This window comes from Anas platyrhynchos, chromosome 1, assembly GCF_047663525.1.
Source record: "Anas platyrhynchos isolate ZD024472 breed Pekin duck chromosome 1, IASCAAS_PekinDuck_T2T, whole genome shotgun sequence".
NCBI classification, from domain to species: Eukaryota; Metazoa; Chordata; class Aves; order Anseriformes; family Anatidae; genus Anas; species Anas platyrhynchos.
In genome coordinates, this window is record NC_092587.1 from 121139505 (window position 1) to 121158603 (window position 19099).

The 19099-nt window shown below is 36.1% G+C and overlaps 1 protein-coding gene across 2 annotated transcripts in view; it reads right to left on the reverse strand.

Moving 5' to 3' along the window:
• Window positions 1-6754: 6754 nt before the first annotated feature.
• The window catches only part of CFAP47 (cilia and flagella associated protein 47), a 300169-nt gene continuing 287824 nt past the window's right edge, over window positions 6755-19099 (reverse strand). Inside the window, exon 64 of one of the 2 annotated variants that reach the window (XM_038173027.2) lies at window positions 6755-10066. In XM_038173027.2, coding sequence (XP_038028955.2) covers window positions 9857-10066 — 210 coding nt within the window. In that variant the 3' untranslated portion in view covers window positions 6755-9856. The remainder of the gene's footprint in view (window positions 10067-19099) is intronic. The other variant, XM_038173028.2, reaches the window with a different exon arrangement.

A 19099-nucleotide genomic window follows, 5' to 3' on the forward strand; every position in this document is an offset into this window, starting at 1 on the left:
TAAGCTCAAGTTCCTCAGGACACTCTAAATCTGCAGACAATAAACAATTCCAAGGCCTTAAGTCAAACCTGCTGTCAAGCCATAGGAGCTGTGTCATTTTTACCAACTTTCTACAAGTCTGTCTCAACACCCAAAGGGATCCTTACAGCAGTTCTTCCTCTGCTTCACTTGTAGTTGCCACTTAACAGAGATTGAAGTGAAAATGCCTCCAGCTCTAAATCTATTTATCTCTTTCACACCCAGTCAGTTAACCAAGATACACATACACATACCAGCTTCTTTTCTTGCAGGAGGGGAAATTGATGATGAAGAGGGGTATCTTTGACATGGAGTACAATTTCTCTGAAGACAACAGAAAACAGGTTCTCAGATCCTCATTCCCTGTTTCAGCTAGAGCCACCATCTGCAAGGACTTGCTCCATATAGCCCTGTCAGGGAAACTGTTCCTATCTGCTTAGGCCACGTCCTGCTTTCCAATGAGGCCTGTTCATTAAGCTTCTCCACACCTTACATGGGCTCTTGTCACCCCCAGTGTGCTTTTAGTGTGAGTAATCCTTTGCACAGCATAATGGGAACATCACATAAAACAAGTTAATGTCTTTTTGCAGCTACTTTGTAAATGAAGGATAATGGTTCTTTCTCTTTCCCTTTGACCTCCAGTTTTAACAGGCCCTAAAGGAACCGATTTTACCATTTACAGTCAAGTGCTTGTCAGCCATTTGAGCTCAGCAGCTGCAGCACAGCTTTCACGCCTCGCAAATTACTGGAGAGCAGCTTGCCTCTCCTGCCTCCCCATTTTCACTAGTTTCACACCATGTTTTTCAGCTTCTTTAGAAATCCAGTTTGGTTTTGCTTTCTCTTCTTAACTTAAAATTATAGCCTTTTCAAAATGGAAAGTGTCCAGGAATTGCCACTACAGCATATGAATCCCTCAAATCCTACAGAAATCTGGGGTGCTGAATTTTGACAAAGTCCAGGGCATTTATTTCTTTTATTTCTTTTTTTGTTGTTGTTGTTTTATTTTGTTTCTTTTTATAAGAAACTGTGTGTGTGCCTGTGATCCCAAGCACCCTCTCAAACAAAAAAATGTTAGAGATGGTTCTAAACATGCTGAACCCTCCAGAATCTACAGTGGACGTTCATCTCCACTATACACTTTAATTAGTTGCTCAAATTATTAATGGAAGAGCATGTAATCAATGAAAGTAGTCTGGCTGTTCTTTTGGGTTGTGCCTGCTGCTGTGTTCCCAGATTTACAATCCAGATGTTTTGACCAGGCAAGGTCAAACTCTTCTTCATTCAGTCACCAGTTCACCAGCACTTGTTTGTATTCTTCCAGCCCCAAACTTTAGTGGTATGACCTGACCACATAACCCATCACTTCTTGTTTGTTATTCATTATTTCAGGAGAGATTATTGGTTAACATTTCCTCCTGTACACCCACATTCTCTTTCCTCAAAGAGATGTTTTTGCCTTGGTAGAAAAAGCAAAATCATATGTCACTTTGTATACTTTCATGCTGATGTTTAGATGCACTTAATTTTTATGTAGAAGTGAACAGCAAGGGATGGAAGGTGGTATTTGTGTTATTAGCTGTGACTGTCATCTGGGGGGAAAGTTCTGCTGCTTCTTCAGGTTTTATTGAACATTGCAAATCGGAGATTTCTCATTTTTAGCTTACTTAAATAATGATCATTATCTACTCACAAGTTCAACACCAGTTATTTCTTTATGTTGCTTCACACTATGTTAAAAATAGTTCTGTCTTGAATGTTATTCAGCTACTTTTTCTAAACATAGGTATATAGTATGTCAAAATACGGCCAGCCTTGTTAAAATTATCATGATATGGACTTTAACTGCCTTTTATACTCCCTGGAAAAAAGTCAAACAGAGTGCAGTTTTGTTGGAGAACTGAGATCTTCTTAAACACTTGACTGTCTTTTGTCCATCAAGTGATATTACTAAATAAACTTTTTTTTAGATACAGGTCTGTTTGGTTTGAGGTCAGTGGGTTCATTAGTTGTTTTCGTTGTTGTTTTGTTTTGTTTTTTAATCACTCCTCTTCAAATTATGAATGCAGTATTTTTTTCTTTTGAGCCATCGCTGGTAGTGTTAGACCACCAAAGTTTTAGTTCTTGGGAACCATTTATTTTTATACCTTTATCCTTATAGTCTCTGCTAGATGGTCTCCTCTCCTCCAAACTCTCTCTCAGCTGAGTTTATGAAACTGTGCCACTCTCATGAATTACACTGCATTTAAGTGCTAGTATTTCTTTCCCACCTGCAACCAGAATTACAATAGTTCTCTCTCAAATACTGTCCCATTGCTGGCCAATATGGGCTTTATTGTATTTCTTTCTATATGAGATTTGGATAGTGGTTGATATTTATATTGTTATTGTTAGGCAATCTCTTTGGCTGATTTTCCTTGACATGACACTGGGGCCTGCACTGTTCCTTCCCCAGTTTTGCTAGAATTTCCCTCCAACTTTGTGACAGAGACACTGTCATAGCATTGATAGTCCTGGCAGATGTGTGTCTGACCTATGCATTCAACACCTGCTGAATTTTTCCTCCTGTTTCTAGTTTAAATAATTCTCCATATCCTTGTCAACTTTCTATGCCAGCTGTCTTGTCCTACTTTCTTTAAGGTGGAGCTATCCCTCACAGTGAGCTTTCTCTTCCCTCCCCACATAACTGCTGTGAACTCTCTCCATTCACATTTCTCCTCTTCATGCTGCTTTTAATTCATTAGTACAGATACTGATAATATATCTAGCTGATTCTGTCATTAATCCTCTCTTTTAATAACCAAGTGTATTTATTTTACACATTTCAAGAAATTATAGGAACTGAAGCCCACCATATGTTCTAGATGCAGTGGATAGATAAAGTCTCCCAAGAGTAACACTACAATTCACTATCACCTATCATCAGCAGGTTAAATGCAGATTTCCACTTTGTAATTTATTCTAGTTAATACAAAGCTGCGGAAAGGGTGCAGAGATAATTTGCAGTGTGCTCTGAAAGTTAAGATAAGGATTATGTAGGACCATGGGATGATTATATTTAAAGCCTTGGGACCCCCATTGGCAATATCACCCAGATGTTTCCTCTTATTTACAGCAGCACGGCCTTGGCTTAAATGCTGCTACTGATCTTGGCAGATGTAGCACTACAAGGGGGGAGTGAGGAGAAGGGAACTCTCCAGGCAGTTTCATGTCAGCCTGTTGTCCTCTACTGTGCGAGGCACCAACTGGTATCATAACTCCAGACACCTCCTGTCACTGAACTCAAAGAGCTTGACTTCTGTGACCTGCAAATGACCAAAAAGCTCTTACAGATGTTGCACCCCCAGCTAATAATATTTTTAATGAGCTAATCAAATGTTACTGCAGCCTCTTTGTGTCTCACTATTATAACATCTATATAACACTATATATATGCCATATGTATATATATATATATATATATATGCCATATGTATATATATATATATATACATATAACACTATTATATGCCATCTAGCAATTAATCCCTGATATGGCAATAATCATGGCCACTACATTTAGATACTGTTCACCAAGGGAAAAGAGGTTTCCTTAGAAATAATTTCTGTACTGTGTGCTTTCTTTACCACAAAGATTTAATTTTGTAGCTCTGACATTGCTTGTCTGTTTCTACCCTTCACAATATCTCTTTATATAATTCAGATTCAGGTTGACTAAGAACTAAAAATTATGAATAACTGGTAGCTGAGCACAGTAAGACTCAGACCTAGAGAAGACAGCATGCTTTTTTTTTTTGGTTTTGATTTTCTTTTCCCAAGACATCAAACATTAAGCCAGAAGTAAAACAATGGTAAATTAAATGCAAATGCCAATTAATGCTATTCAGGTAGCTGCATGGCTCAGAAACATGTTTTAAAATCAAAAGTGTGACATTTGATTGCAACAGTTTACATTAACAGCAATGCATACTGCTGAGTTAGGGCTGTACATGTGTTTACCACACGTTCATCTTGTTACCCACATGTATGCTCTGAATTTTGAAGCACACACCTGTTTGCACATTCTATTTGTCTGTCCAAGTGTACAGTTTTGCAAGGTTGTATTTATCTCAGTTTTCAAGAAATAAATATCAACACTATTCTGTTCTAACATTAGATATATATGTGTTAACTCCATGGTATACACATTAGAAAGAATTATTCATAAATGGAATTTGGATACTGGCAATATACATCAATGCCCCTGTTAATCTTGGAGTTGTTTTCTCCATTGATATTAACCAATCGAAAGTGTGTCCAATATATTAAATACTGGATCCCAAGTATCAGTTATGTTTACCAAAGAAAGTGGATGATCCAACTGCCCCTGAAGTCTGTTTATTAACAGGTCATCATCAGGAATCTTTTTTTTTCTTTTTTTTTTTTTTTTCATACACTCATTTTTTCAAAATTAAGACTTATTTTCTGAGGTGCTGCATTTAGTGAAGGATGCTCATGGGTGGAGGAAATTCTCACCTGCAATGACAACCGCAGGTTTTGTACCGGTCTGCAAAGTACATTTTGCACTTCAGTATTATATAAAGTAACCAGGCCTCACAAGGTGTGGAGTCAGGAAGCAGCTATCCTTTACACATTACATTCATTATATCAGGCCCATAGGTCACAACAAAGACACCCTGCAAACCTGTTATTATTAAGGGAAAAAAAAAAAAAATCAGTCTTTGATTTTGTACAGACTGGCACACTGGATTTCACCTGATGGATATTAACACTGCTCATTTAATAAGTGGAAGGATTTTGCTTTGTTTACTTTGTTGCTTCTTGCTTTGCTGTACATGTGATTTCCTGCTGTCACGTAGATTTGTGCCAGTGTGACCTGGTAGCATTTGCTCATATGATGTATGGGATGAGCAGTAATGTATCAGGTTTTCCTGTTCTGGAAAACTGTCTTTCTTGCTGAAAATACTTTTTCTTTCTTTCTTTTCTTTAACAAACAAAAAAAAATAGTTTGCAGAGAAGAGTTAAATCTTACACTAAAGGAAAAATAATCAAAGATTCTCCTTGCCTCATGTCTTTCCCTTTATTTGTCTAGTCTCCAATCAATGCTTTTCAGATGGACTTCCATACTGTGACCTTGACATACCATGCCCTGCTGTGACCTCACCACATTGTCACCATGCCATTGTCTCAAAATGTTACGTATCCTACCACAGGAAATGTAACATTATCAGGATCACAACAGTTGCAATAAAGTAAAATGTGGAAGAAGGTGTTTCATGTCAGTGGAAGCAGAAGAGCCAGTAGATGAATTGTATTCCTTTTTAGATGAATCTTCTATGGATCAGCAGGTTTATTCAGAGTTACTTAAAAAGCAGTTAACATTCCATCAGCAACAAACCATGATCTGTGTCAGCAGTAAGGCGATGTTCAGTCATTTATTTTGGAATGAGCAGTCACTGCAGGGAGAAATGAAATTATTAAACATCTCACAAGCAAATAAACAATAAGGCAAAGCTAGGGATTTTCTTTCTTACTCTAAGTACTCAGCCTTCCTCCAGAGAATATTTATTAATATAGATTTTTATCTTTTTCTGCTGTTAGCTATCTGTGGGATGGAAGGAGTTAGAAGTTTATATTTCTTTACATAGCCTGTGTGGGAGATCAAAGAGGAAAAAAAAAAAAAAAAAAAGAAGAAGAAGAAAAAAAAAAAGTACATGCTCTTTTGGCTGCCTTTGTGTTATTTTGTTCAAGTAGGAACATTGTTGGTTCAGCATTAAGTCCTCTGCTACCCTGGATTTGGTCCCACCTTGTAACTAGCAGTAGAAATGTATATGGGCCCATACCCCAGTGGGCTCTTTACCTGATCATAATAACTTTCTGTGCTTAAAGCAGACTTGCTCTCTCAATTCTCCTGACTCAGACAAAACCTGCACTGACACAGGAGATAATGTTCAGCTCTTATTATTCTTGAAGTACAGGTTTGATAAACTAAAACCCTTATAACCAGTGATATCAGTTATAAAAAAAGTCTTAGAGTATCATTGATACCATGGCTAGTCAGACATGAGTAGAAGCAGCAATCAAAATCTTATGAGTTATGAAGCAGCAAAACCTAAACCAAGCAGAGCTGCTAGTGGCAGGCATCCCAAAAACACTTCCATGTTCTCCTTCAGTCATTCTTCTACATGGTCTTCTGCCAAATAAAGTTCAGCCAAACATCAGACAATTTGAAGCTTGATTGCTGGTCCTGCAACCCACCAGTGCAGATTGTCCCCGCATATCCCAGAAAAACAGAAAACCAACTCAATAGTTAGGAACAATATCAAAGGCTGCACAGTATTTTAGTAAGAAATTTAAATATAAGATCTCATTCCAGAGTAACAAGTTCTACTGTACACAGTGATCTTGGCATTTTTTTTTTATTTTTTTTTAATTATTCAGAAAGATGAATCATTATAGCCATAAAGAGACAAGTGGGGGAGAAATATAAAGAAACAGGTGGTGACTACACTGATTAGCTAACCGGTATTTCTTCTAAGTCATTAACAAGCAGATGCACAGCTGACTCATGCTTGTCACATAACTCTGTGATTAAGACATAGGCCTGAAGTGTCATATTGACTGGGGAAAACTTGTTTTATTTTGTGAATTTGATATTTATATATATGAAAATACATGAGTCAGTACAAGTACTTTTAGATCTCTAGTCAAAATTAACTATTAGAAATGAAGAGCTTTTATTTCCAATGTTAATCAGCATGCCCTGTTTTCCTGAGACTCTGCTGTACCTGCAAATAGATTGATGTGAAGGCAAATACTAATTTGTTATTCTTTTCAGGAGAAAAGGATCTTTAAGGGTGCTCTAATGTAGAGAAACAAAGGTAATTTTTTTCTATTCCAATTTCTGGTAGTGGTAGTGTACTTCTGGTAATGTAGGATAAGGACATAGAAAACATTGTGAGTGCTTCTTTGCAAACTGTAACCTTGAGGCTGTGTTTATTTTCTTCAATTTCCTTGTAAGAAGTTTATTATAATAAATTGTAATTTAGAATTACTTATAAGCTAAATCATCTGTACTGCTTTATTTACTGATTGATTTATCATCTGAACCCTAACTGCAACAATTATGCTTAGACTGATCTTCAGTACTTAAGATGTTCTGCAGATCACATTTTTAAGGTGTGGGGTGATGGTAAGCATCTTGCCCTGCTGTTCTTAAGTTCTGAAAGTCCAAAAGCTTTGGGGTTAAGTCTCCAAGTTTAAATAACAAAAGCATCGTTTGATAATTCTTTCTCATACCAATTCTTTCTTTCAATGACTTCAAACTCTACTGTTTATAATTATGGCCTAGTAATTCTAGTAAAATAAATTAAAATATAAAACAAAAAATAGAGGGAGCAAGAAACTAATAAAACTGATCATTCTGGAAATCTTCCAGTGCTGCTCTTAGAAAGTACTTTTTAAAAGATATGCAAACTTAGAATTAGCTTTTGCAGTATAAAGAATACAGTCACATCACCGGTAGAAGTGCAAAGGGTGAAGTCATGAAGTAAAAGAATTTATTTTTAATAGAGTGTATATAGTCAGTGGAATATATAAAAGTATGTGGATAGTATGTAAAACATCGTGGATGTGACAAGCACACAGATACTATGGTCCTTATTTAAATCACCTTTGCAAGTACATCCTTGATATTGGAAAAAACATTTTTAGTTCAGTTTAAACTCTTTAAAAATAAGAAAAGGTAATGCAATTATTAAAAAAAAAAAAAAAGGTAAAGATTCAAATGATTATAGCATATTTTGCATAACTCATAAATGAGCTTGTATACACTGGAAAAGTGTAATCTGGTTCAGAAATCACAGCTGATGCTTCCCTTCTGAGATAGACAATATTTCTAAACTTCACCTTTTATGATGTACTTCAGATGTTACTGCATAAATATTTGTCTATGGATTTTTTAACTTCTGAATGTATGAGAGGATTTGAAAATCTATTGGATGTAACAGGAAATGCAGGTAAGTTAACTGTGAAATAACATTTTTGAAGAGAGCAACACTTAATTGAGTGATTGATCTATATGCCACCTTTTATCTCTGATAGAATTATTAGACTTCTTACAAAAAGCTGTGATTTCAAATGAGAAAGAAAACCTTTTAGAAAGCAAAAACAGGAAAACAAAGCTTTAACAAAGAAAAGTTGTCACTGAAATTCTTGAACACTGTGACCAATAATCAGTTGTGAATCCACTGCACATTTCTGATCCACAAATTCTCATTTCTTACAGTCAATAGAAGCAATTGATTCAATTACACACGTAGATAGAGCTCTCCTATGAAATCTAGATGTATTTGTGTTCCCAGTCACATATAAGATAAATGTTACAAGAGCTTCTTAATGTTTTCTATAAATACAACAAACATCAATACAGACAGTATCTTTCATGTGTTGTGTACTGAATTTGTAAGGGAAATTTTATTCTTGGTTCAGATTATCTGTTTTCTGATCAAAGCAGGGCACACTGCATTAAAAAGCAGAGACTAAACAGTGCCATCACTGTTTTATATGTTCCCAGCATTTTCTGTAATAGCTTCTCTAAAATGTGTGGCATAAACAAAATCCTCAAGCACATAGCGGTAAAATGGTTTTATTGGTGCTCATTTACACTGACCTACATAGGTTGTTCTCAGGCTCCCCATTCCTGAGCAATGAGGCTCATTCTGTATTTGTGCCAAGAAAGCACTTACTCTGTGCCAAGCTATCTTTTTGTTAAAGGATATTCTGCCACTAAAATAAAGGCACAAATACAATTCATATTCTGTTAGTAAAGTCAGCAAAAACAATCTCAAAGATTTTTTAAAAAAAAAAAAAAAGTGGGAGTTATCCATCCAGTGAACTTGCAAAGCATGACTGCAGAGATCTAACTTTCTAATGACATCAATAGCAATGAAAGCCTGAACACTCATATAATACCAACTGTTAATGAGAAGAATGGAAATGGAAGCACAACATGAATGGCATCTCTGGTTTGTTTATATTAGAAAAAAAGAAAAAAGTAAAATTTTGCTGCAGTCCTCACTGGCTTTCATAGCCTTCTATATTTCAATACTCCAATACTCTAAAGCACTCTAAAATTTACTCAGCACATCAATACGGAGGGAGGACATTTTATTTTTATTCTATATTATGTGTAATATCCTAAGAATTTGAAGTGTTATGTGATGAATAACTCAGGACAAAATTATTTTAGACAAAGCAGAAATGTCAAAACTAATGACATTTTGTAAAGCAAGTGAATCTAAAGACATTTAAGTTCTGGACATGTGATAAGTAAACCTACACTTTAGCAAAGTATTGCAAAATTTTGGTAAGCACTTGATCATGAAAGACATCAAGGATTAGTTTGCCTGCTTGGTTTGCATGCAAGTAATATACTGAACAACATATAGGACTTTCTTTATGACTTCCTATTAAAGCCTTACCAAACTAACATTCCTTCTAAAGCAAAGCATTAAATCAAATTCCCAAATTTCCATGTATACTTTTTCAACTTGATCCTTTTTCCTTACTAAAATTTGTTGATATCTGTATGAAATACATGAACCACTAGGTACACAACTAAAATCTGTCATAGAAAAAAAAAACATTATTAGAGTTGAAGCACTCTGGATCCTCCACATAAAGCATACCACCAATGCATATCATATCTGCTTTAAAAATATATTAAAAACACATCTTTGCATTTGCAGAGTTTATTTGACAAAGATATCCACCTCATGTGGTCCCCCCACGCTCCCCAAAACAAACAAATAAAAATCCACAACACAGCATTCTCTTTTCTCTATTTTGTCCTCAGGACTAAAGGTGCCCCCTTGATTGGTGAGGATACCCCAGTGGTTGTAAGCTTTAGATTTTCACGTAAGAAATTGCGCTGTCGAACTGTTGCTGATCTTATGTAACAGCTAGTAGAAACTACTTTTGCTGGCTTTGTAGGTGGTGTGGTCTGTGGAGGCAGGCCATTGATTTCGTATGTCCACTGCATTGATTGAGTCTGAAAATAAAGAACAGAGACGTGATAAAATATAATCAGTGATCAAATACCTTGAAAATTTTTGACAGTGATTTACTGTGCTACATTGATTTCAAAAGATACTTATCCTTTTCCACATAAGGTACTGGAATAACATAGAATGAGAATCGTCATCCTGGAACACAGAGACTAGAAATCATGTTTAACCTTATGAATGCAGACCCAGACCCAACAAAGAAAAATAATTTATCATCTCAACTGATCTAAAATTCATTTTTTATTTAGTAAACCCTATAGCTCTGTATGTTGTTTAAAGGTAAATATTCCACAGTATAATATAAAAGTCTCAGGTATATATGTACTGTGTGACTTAATTGCAACTCTGGTGTTGGTAATAATAGTATTATCAAATGGTGAAATCTTTGCATTAAAATAATAGGAAAAAAAAAAAAAAAAAGAGAAAAGGGTGCTAAGTACACATAATAATAGAATTGCAGCTTATGTTGAAATCTCCAGTTTGAAGAATATTTATGTGAATTGAAAATGACACTCTGCATTTGCTTTCTGTTTATAACTGGTCTGTAGGAATGGAGCATATGTTTCTATGTCATATCTTGTAATGCCTGAGCACTTGATTCTTTCTGAGTACGTGATTCTTATTCTTAATACATTTCCCATCTATGTTTACTTAAGGAGTATTATTTTATGTATACGAAAGCTGTACTGTTGTCTATTTCCCATGTTTCCTTTGTTCTCTGAAGCAGAATTTTGGTTGCTAAAAACCCATATGTAACTATTGAAGATTCTTAGTCATTTTTCTTTCAAGATTTATCACTTTAATTCTGGAAAGCAGGTCTTTATTCCAAGTCTAGCATTATCCTTCCTAGAAGGTCTATTCATAGATCTTTCATTTTCCATTCTCCTTTTCTCTTAAGAACAAAATAAAACAAAACAACAAAATGACAAAATCCCATAGACTTCAAATGCTGTGTCATTATGTCCAGCTTTCTACCATACAAAGAGAAAGATAAAGTGTTACATGCCCACTTGACACATACATTGCCATCTATTTGCACTCTGCAATCGGCAACTTCAGGTTTTCTGTTTGGGACATTTTCACTTACAAGGCACTTGTGGGGAACATTGAGTGAAAAAGCATGGGATGATGTAGGTCCATTTAAATTTACTAATTCAAGTGATTATTTTTTTATGCAGAACATGGAACATAGTGCACATATATAATACATAATAATACATGCACAGTACACAGAACATACCAGACTCCATGACTTTGTAGCATTAAAGCAGCAAAGTCGTGTTAAATGCATGATATTTCCAAATTCCCAAGGCATACTTTTCCATATGTTGCACAGCACCACAATTGCACAGCCATGCTACTTTTGGTTCTACAGCAGGTTTTTTTTTGTCACTACACTTTTGCATTATGCTGCATTGAACTAGAGTCAAGGCTTGTAGGATCACCTTTCTTTCCTGCTCCAAGTCACAACGATTTAATACAACTGTTGTAATTTATGTAATACGTCTCTCACTTAATACAAACATAATCCTTAGAACAATCATTGGTAGATATAACCATTACACCTAAGATCAGTGTCACTTTCACCCAAGGAAACAAAGGGTTAGAAAGGCTGTGTACACCCTTAACCAATTTGGAAATTAATGCAAGAGTCAACCTTAAAGCTCAAGAGTCTTCCTCTGAAGCACTTAGTTAACAGCATGCCTTCCAGCACAGCTGGCTTTGTGGCCCATTTGCTCTTTCCAGTCTGACAGTTCTGCTTCTCCCCAAACAGATTAGGCCTATAGGGAGCAGCAACAGTATCCATACTAATTAGTAATTGCTCCACACACACAAAAAAAATAATTAAAATAAAATAAAATAAAATAAAATAAAATAAAATAAAATAAAATAAAATAAAATAAAATAAAATAATGATCACATAGCATAAATGCCATCAACCATCTCCAAAGGATGGTGTGTTATTAATCTAACAATTTACTGTAATCTGTTGATTATCTATGGTCTAGGTAAAGAACTACATAGGACATGGGGAAGAGCAGTGAACCTTCTCCATCTCAACATTTCTTGAGTCATATCATACTTATAGTAACATATAGAAGAGAATAAAATGCATGCTAAAGTAGCTCTCTGATTTTGTTCTTCTTCTGTTGTTTTGCTAAATATCAGTATTATATTTGCCATTGAAAATATCTGCTTTGGTGATGTTTACCTTTCTTATCTTTCGTATTCTGTTTCCTACTGTTCTAATCTGTTCTAATGATTACCCTGTCATTGCTAAAGTACATATAATGGATATTGTTGTATGCATTTTTTCATTCATGTTGCAACTATTCAATAGGAAGAAGTTCCAGGTCATTAAACTGTAAACATTTTGACACAGGCTTTGTTCTCTTCTATGCATTTATACAGTGTTTACAATATTTCACATATAGGCTGCATACAGTTACAACTTTTAAAAGTCATCACCATATGAATCTCTAATTCTGATGCTTATTTCATAACTGGTTTTAACCAGTATTTTAGTAATGGAATATGTACTATTCTGTACTTGTATTGAAAGAATAGGCAACTTTTTTTGCTGTGTCTTTTTAAAAAATATATTTTTAAACCCTCTACATTAAAACTGGTGGTACTGATTTTTCATAACGTCTTCTGAATGAATGACTGTATTCTAATAAAGGTTAGTAAGTGTAGGATCTTAATAGATACTTCATCATGCATGCATAATTTTTTAAACTTTCATTACTCTTCTGCTGAAATCAAAATCTAATTTAAATTGAATATTATTCCTGTGTAAAACAGACATATTAGCTCATCATTATTCTAAACCTTATTAAATACTGTTCAGTGATCTGCTAACTTCACTGACACTAAAGATAAATGCCAGCAAAAGCAGGTGTGATGTGGACCAACATCAGTATCTTCTGTCTAAAGATAATATTGTCTTTTAAGAAATGTAAATCTCTCTCCAGAGGTAGCTAATTGTCTTTTTAATTCCAGTACAAGATGAAAAGGTTTATCTTTATTTAGTATGTCAGATTAACAATTTAGTTTAACGAAAATTTAACCTCAGGGTCATATACACTGTGTGCACGATTCATTGATCACTTCAAGGTCAGAAAAAAGATCTGTCAATTGTTTCAGCCAAAGATTTTAACTGAGTATCAAGTTACTAAAAATCTTTTTTGTTCGTGAAATCCACACATATCGTAACTTTACTTTCTATAGTTTTCTTAACTGTTTGAAGCAGGATTAAACAAAACTGGTAGGCTGTGTCATCTCTCAATTTCATTTACTGTTAACACCAAACAATGTGGACTTCTAGGCAGTAAGAGCCTATTGTTAATTGCCTGTTTGCTGTTCAAATGCTCTGTATTGTATATTTTGTGGGGGTTAAGAAGAAAAAAAAAAAAGTTTATGGCTTTGCTTGGTAAAAAAGGTTCAACAAGGAGAAGTGCAAAGTCCTGCACCTGGGGAGGAACAACTCCAGGCACCAGTACCTCCTGGGGGGCACCCAGCTGGAAAGCAGCTCTGCAAAGTACCTAAGAATCCTGATAGACACCAAGTTGAACAGCAGTGTGCCTTTGCCTCTGTGAGGGCTAATGGTATTCTTGGCTGCACTAGGCAAAGTATCACCAGCAGGTCTAGAGAGATCCTTCTGCTGTACTCAATATTTGTGAGGTTGCACCTGGAGTTCTGTGTCCAGTTCTGGGACCCTCCAGTACACGGGAGACATGAGCATACAAAAGAAAGTCCAATAGAGGGCTAAGAAGATGACTGAGGGATTGGATTACCTTTCCCATGAGGAGAGAGCTGGGACTGTTCAGCCCAGAGAAGGAAGACTTGGGGGTGATCTGTTCACTGTCCATTAATACCTGAGGGATGGCACAAAGGAGACAGACCCAGGCTCTTTTCAGTGGTGCCCAGTGCCAGGACAAGAGGCACTGGGCACAAACTGGAGCACAGGCAGCTCTGCCTGAACACCAGGAAACACTTCTGTGCTGTGTGGGTGATGGAATACTGATTACCCAGAGAGGCTGTGGAGTTTCTCATTTTAGAGATCTTCAAAAGCTAGCCTGGACATGGTCCTGAGCAACCTGTTGCAGATGGCCCTGCTTGAGCAGGGAGGTTGGACCAGATCACATCTGGAGTTTCCTTCTAACCTCTAACAATCTTTGACTCCGTGATTCTGTGAAAAAGCTGTTTATACAAGTGCTGGTGTAGCCTGTGTCAGGTGCAGTTCTGTGGCAGGAGAATTTGCTCCATACCCAATGGAAACTCGTTGAGCTTAATTGGGAAAACATTGTGTTCATAATCACATAAACCCTTTAGATATGATCCATTAAGATGAACTCAAAATAATAATAATAATCTGTAACAACCTAGTCCATCTATTGTAAATCATCTGCTGTCATCCAAAACAGTTGGAGAGACAGCCTTTGTGGAAAAATTGTGCAGTTATGTACTTATTTACTGAAAGGAAAACATCAGTTTGCAGTTCATTGCATTCTGCTAAAGTGGTAACAAGTGTTACACAAATGGAAAATAGTTACTGTAACTGCCAACATAGGTTAGCGCTACAAGACCACCTAGAACTCAGTAATTTTTGGAAAATTTTGGACACCCATGTCTGTTTAACTAGAATATTTATTTTCCAAGGGCAAAATATTACGTTTTCAAATGTTATTCAAGTCATAAGTATTTTCTTTCAGGATAAAGCTTAACAGTTTAAGCACAATGACTGCTTTAATCAATATGAAAACTGCAACAAGAGCGAGTCCACCAAGTTCAGAATCAGTGCAAGTGCCTTCAAGCTGCTTTCCAGGTCAGATATGTTTCAGTGATAGAGAAAGAAGGATCAAGTATCAGACTTTTACGGAGTGACAGAGAGGGGACAATGACTTTGAGAGGTCTTTAGTATATGACAATATTTGACTTATGAGCTGCATTTTCTTGCCTAAGAAATGGGTCAGAATTTTCCAAATAGGAGGAACTTTGCATGTGCTTATGGCAGTGCTGATTATTATACAAAATTTGCAACAATTATAATGCTAGCACCAGAACTAACAAACAAAGTCTAAAGACAAAAGTATTGAGTACAAACACAAAAGGCAGTCTCTGTTATGATGTATGTAATAATAACTTAGGTATTTACAAATCATTGGGTCCCTGAATCTCTTGACGTATTTCAGAGTTGTGCTGATACTACAGATTATACAACTTCAGAAGAAAGACCAGACTACAGTCTAAACATCCCTGACAGTCTGAGGGAAGTTTGGATATTGAAATTAATGACTTCCTTTTATCAATATCTAGAAAGTCCTGACAGCTATAATCCAGTTTAAGTCTGAAGAAAGCAATAATTTGTTTTACCTGTTTGGAGTAATGGCCAACTGCAGAACGACATTTCTTTGACAAATATTGTGAAGAATAAAAAATAAGACATATGCTACCAATTTTTACTGTGTATTCCATATTATTCAAGTAAGCTATTCAACTGTCTTGATAGCTGACTGAATAATATTCATGAAATAATTTATTCAGCAAATACGGTTAGTAGTCACCAAATAATTTATGCAAAAGTATATTTTTTAGTATTCAGCCCATTCTTACAGATGGTTCATGATTCATAGGAGTAATTTGCAGAACATAGACCATCCATATGTATTCACTGTAGGCTGGCAGTGCTACTCAGTTACATACTAATTAATTGCAAGAGAAATTTGTGTTGGGAGGGAGCTAAATGTTGCAAGTGAGTATCAGGAATTTTAAGGTAAATGATATTCCAGTTGTCTTTCAAACAGTATTAATTCAGGAAAGTCCAAACAAGATTTGCAGGACTTCCTGCTAAAAGCTAAGGCACAGGAAATTACAGACAGTGCATCCTGTCCTCCCTGGACCTTAATTTGTATTGCAATGGTGACAAGCAAAAAATGATCAATTACAATCAGTGTATATAGAATGAAATTAAACCAAATTTTTATGTGTGCCATTGAAGAGTTTCTTCCTCTATTTTTTTCCTTTATGATCAGTTTATGAAGAAAAAAAAAATTGTTTGGGTGCAACAATGTTGTAATGTTTCCATATCTGTAGCAATTTGATAAGATCAGCCATGACTTTCTTCTTTCAGTATGAGATTTGCAATAAATCTAGCACATCTATACCCCATATATACCCTTTTCTAAGTTACTGAGAAGACTTCAGTTATTTGTATTTTAATGTAGTCTTTACTTAATATTTTACTTGCTAACTCTCATTTTGTATTAATTTTATAAATGATCACTAATGAGTCAGTATGAAGGCAGATACATTATATTCAATAAACAATATTGTTTGGTAGGTTTCATGTCATTACATTCCACTAACTTCCACTCCATAGATAAATTTTTACTTCTTGATTGCTTTACTACACCATCATGCGGAACAGGGCAGATTAAGTGAATACATACCAGCCATTTGCTGCCAGCAAATGACATGGCCTCCACTGATCCCCACTTTTGCCCTTCCTCTTGTTCTTATCTGTTGTCCCTGTTTAGTGAATCTGGTAAAGGGGAAAACAGATTAAAAAACCACTGGAACAAATAAAAAAGGCCACCTACCAATGTCTTCCTCCTTCCTTGTTCTTTCAGTCTTCCATAATATCTAATTTTAAAATGGAAGGAAACTATAAGTAATTAGAAGAGTACTTTCTTTGAAGTCTTAAGTATTTCTTGTAGCTTGGAAGAAAAACCTTGTAAAAGGTCGCATAGACCCAGGGGTTCTGATCTATATCTGAAACTAAGGGAATTAAAGAAACCAAGAGAAGAAAAAAAAATGATGAAAGAGAGATTTCTTTCAGAGTTAATTTTTAAATGCAAGGTTGAGCTTCCTCATGCTAAGCTGTTTTCAGGCTGTTTCAATCCTTAGGATCAAAAAATACTGGAAAGATAATTTTCTTATACTGAAGTTGTTGGGGACCCTCTGTTACTGTGCCAACTCATATCAGAGTCTGCACCTGTTAGGTCCATGCAGTCAAATAAAAGGGCACCTGTGTAGGGGTGGGAAACCTGGCTACAGTAAGTCACTATTCACAACTAAATAGTGTGTCCTATACAAGTCCATAATGTATCATGGAATTCTGAGCATTGGCAAGGAAAAAGAACTCCTGAAAAAATGATAATAATAATAGTAAAAGATTATTCTGGAGAATTCAAAGAAATAGTATCTTGTCCTTCCTTTGACCATCAACACAACTTCCTCTACAAGGTTACTCTTGAAGGACCAGAACAGTAGAAAACACAGTTTATGTTTGTTCATGGAAAGCTACAATACCTCCTTGTATGATTATCTTGACCATTTACTTAAGTAGTGAAATAACACTGCTATTTTTTAATAACACTGCTATAAAAAGTGGGAAGGTAGAGAATTAAATGTCATCTAAATCACAAATAAATAAATAAATAAATAGCACTATCATAGAGTAACTGACATGGTTACTGCAAAGTCAAAATAAAACCTGCATATCTGAAGAGGTGAAATAAAGAAGAAGAAAAAAAAAAAAAAAAAAAAAACACAAAAAAAACACTTTAATTATTCAAAAAGATCTTCACCCCCCCTGATATGTGCTGGAGGGACAATGCAGCATGATATAAACAAGTACATAAACAGCAAACAAAAAAAATATGAAAGTGTGGGCCCACTGCTGATTGCAGCAGCAGACCTGGTGACACAGGACAAGGAAAAGGCTGAGGTACTTAATGTCTTTTTCACTTTCACCTTCATGATGATGTCAAATCTTCAGAAAGGGAGAGAAGGAGTACCCCATGAACTACAGGACAGTCAACCTCACCTCAGTCCCTGGGAAAGTAATGGAACAACTAATTCTGGGAAACATTTTCAGGCACATAAAATAAAAGAAGGTGACTGGGGGTATCCAGCATGGATTCACCAAGGGGAAGTGATATTTAGCCAACATGATAATCTACGGTGAAATGGCTTTGTTTCGGTAAATAAAAAGAAAGCAGTGGATATTGTCTACCCAGATTTCAGTAGGGCTTTCAACACTGTCTCCTGTAAGATCCTCATGGACAATCTGTTGAAGTGTTGAGTGGATGAACAAACAATCTGATGGATTAAAAACTGGTTGAATGGTTAGACCCAGATGGTAATGACCAATGGCATAAAGTTTAGTTGGAAGCCAGTAAATAGCAGTGTATCCCACAGGTCAATACTAGGACCAATCCCATTCATCATTTTCATTAATGATCTGGATGATAGGGGCAGAGTGTACCCTTGGCAAGTTTGTGGATGACACAAAACTGGGAGGAGTAACTGATACACCAGACTATCCTGTCATTCCAAGAGACCTAAACAACTTCAGAAATGTGATCATAGGAACCTTATGAAGTTCAACAATAGGAAGTGTGAACTCCTGCACCTGAGAAGGAACAGCCTCATGCAACAGTATGTTCTAGGAGCTGCCCAGATGGAAAGCAGCTTGGCAGAAAAGAAGCTTGGATACCAAGTTGAACATGTTCCAGCAATATGCTCTTGCTGCAAAGAAAGCAAATGGTATCCTGGGCTGCATAACTATACTGCCAGAAGGTGGAGGGAGGTGACCCTTCCCCTCTACACAGCGCTGTTGAGGCCTGGAGTACTGAGAGAGAAATGGAGCTACCAGTAAGAGTCCAGTGAAGGACCACAAAGATGACTGGAGCATCTCTTCTGTGAGGGAAGGCTGAGAGCTGGGACTGTTCAGCCTGGAGAAAAGAAGACTCAGGACTTCTCATCAATGTATCTGAAGGGAGGGTACAAAGAGGACGTAGCCAGGATCACAAACTGAAATAGAGAAGGCTCTCTCTGAAAATAATGAAACACATTTTTACTGTGAGGGTGACTGAGAAAAAAAAAAAAGTTTTAATTGCTGAGAATGACATTGGACAGTCAAGGTCAAGTGTCCCAGATGTATCTCTTCCCAGTCTTCTACTCATGCCTACCAGTGCTCTGAGGGTGGGGGCGAAAGCTTTGATGTTGTG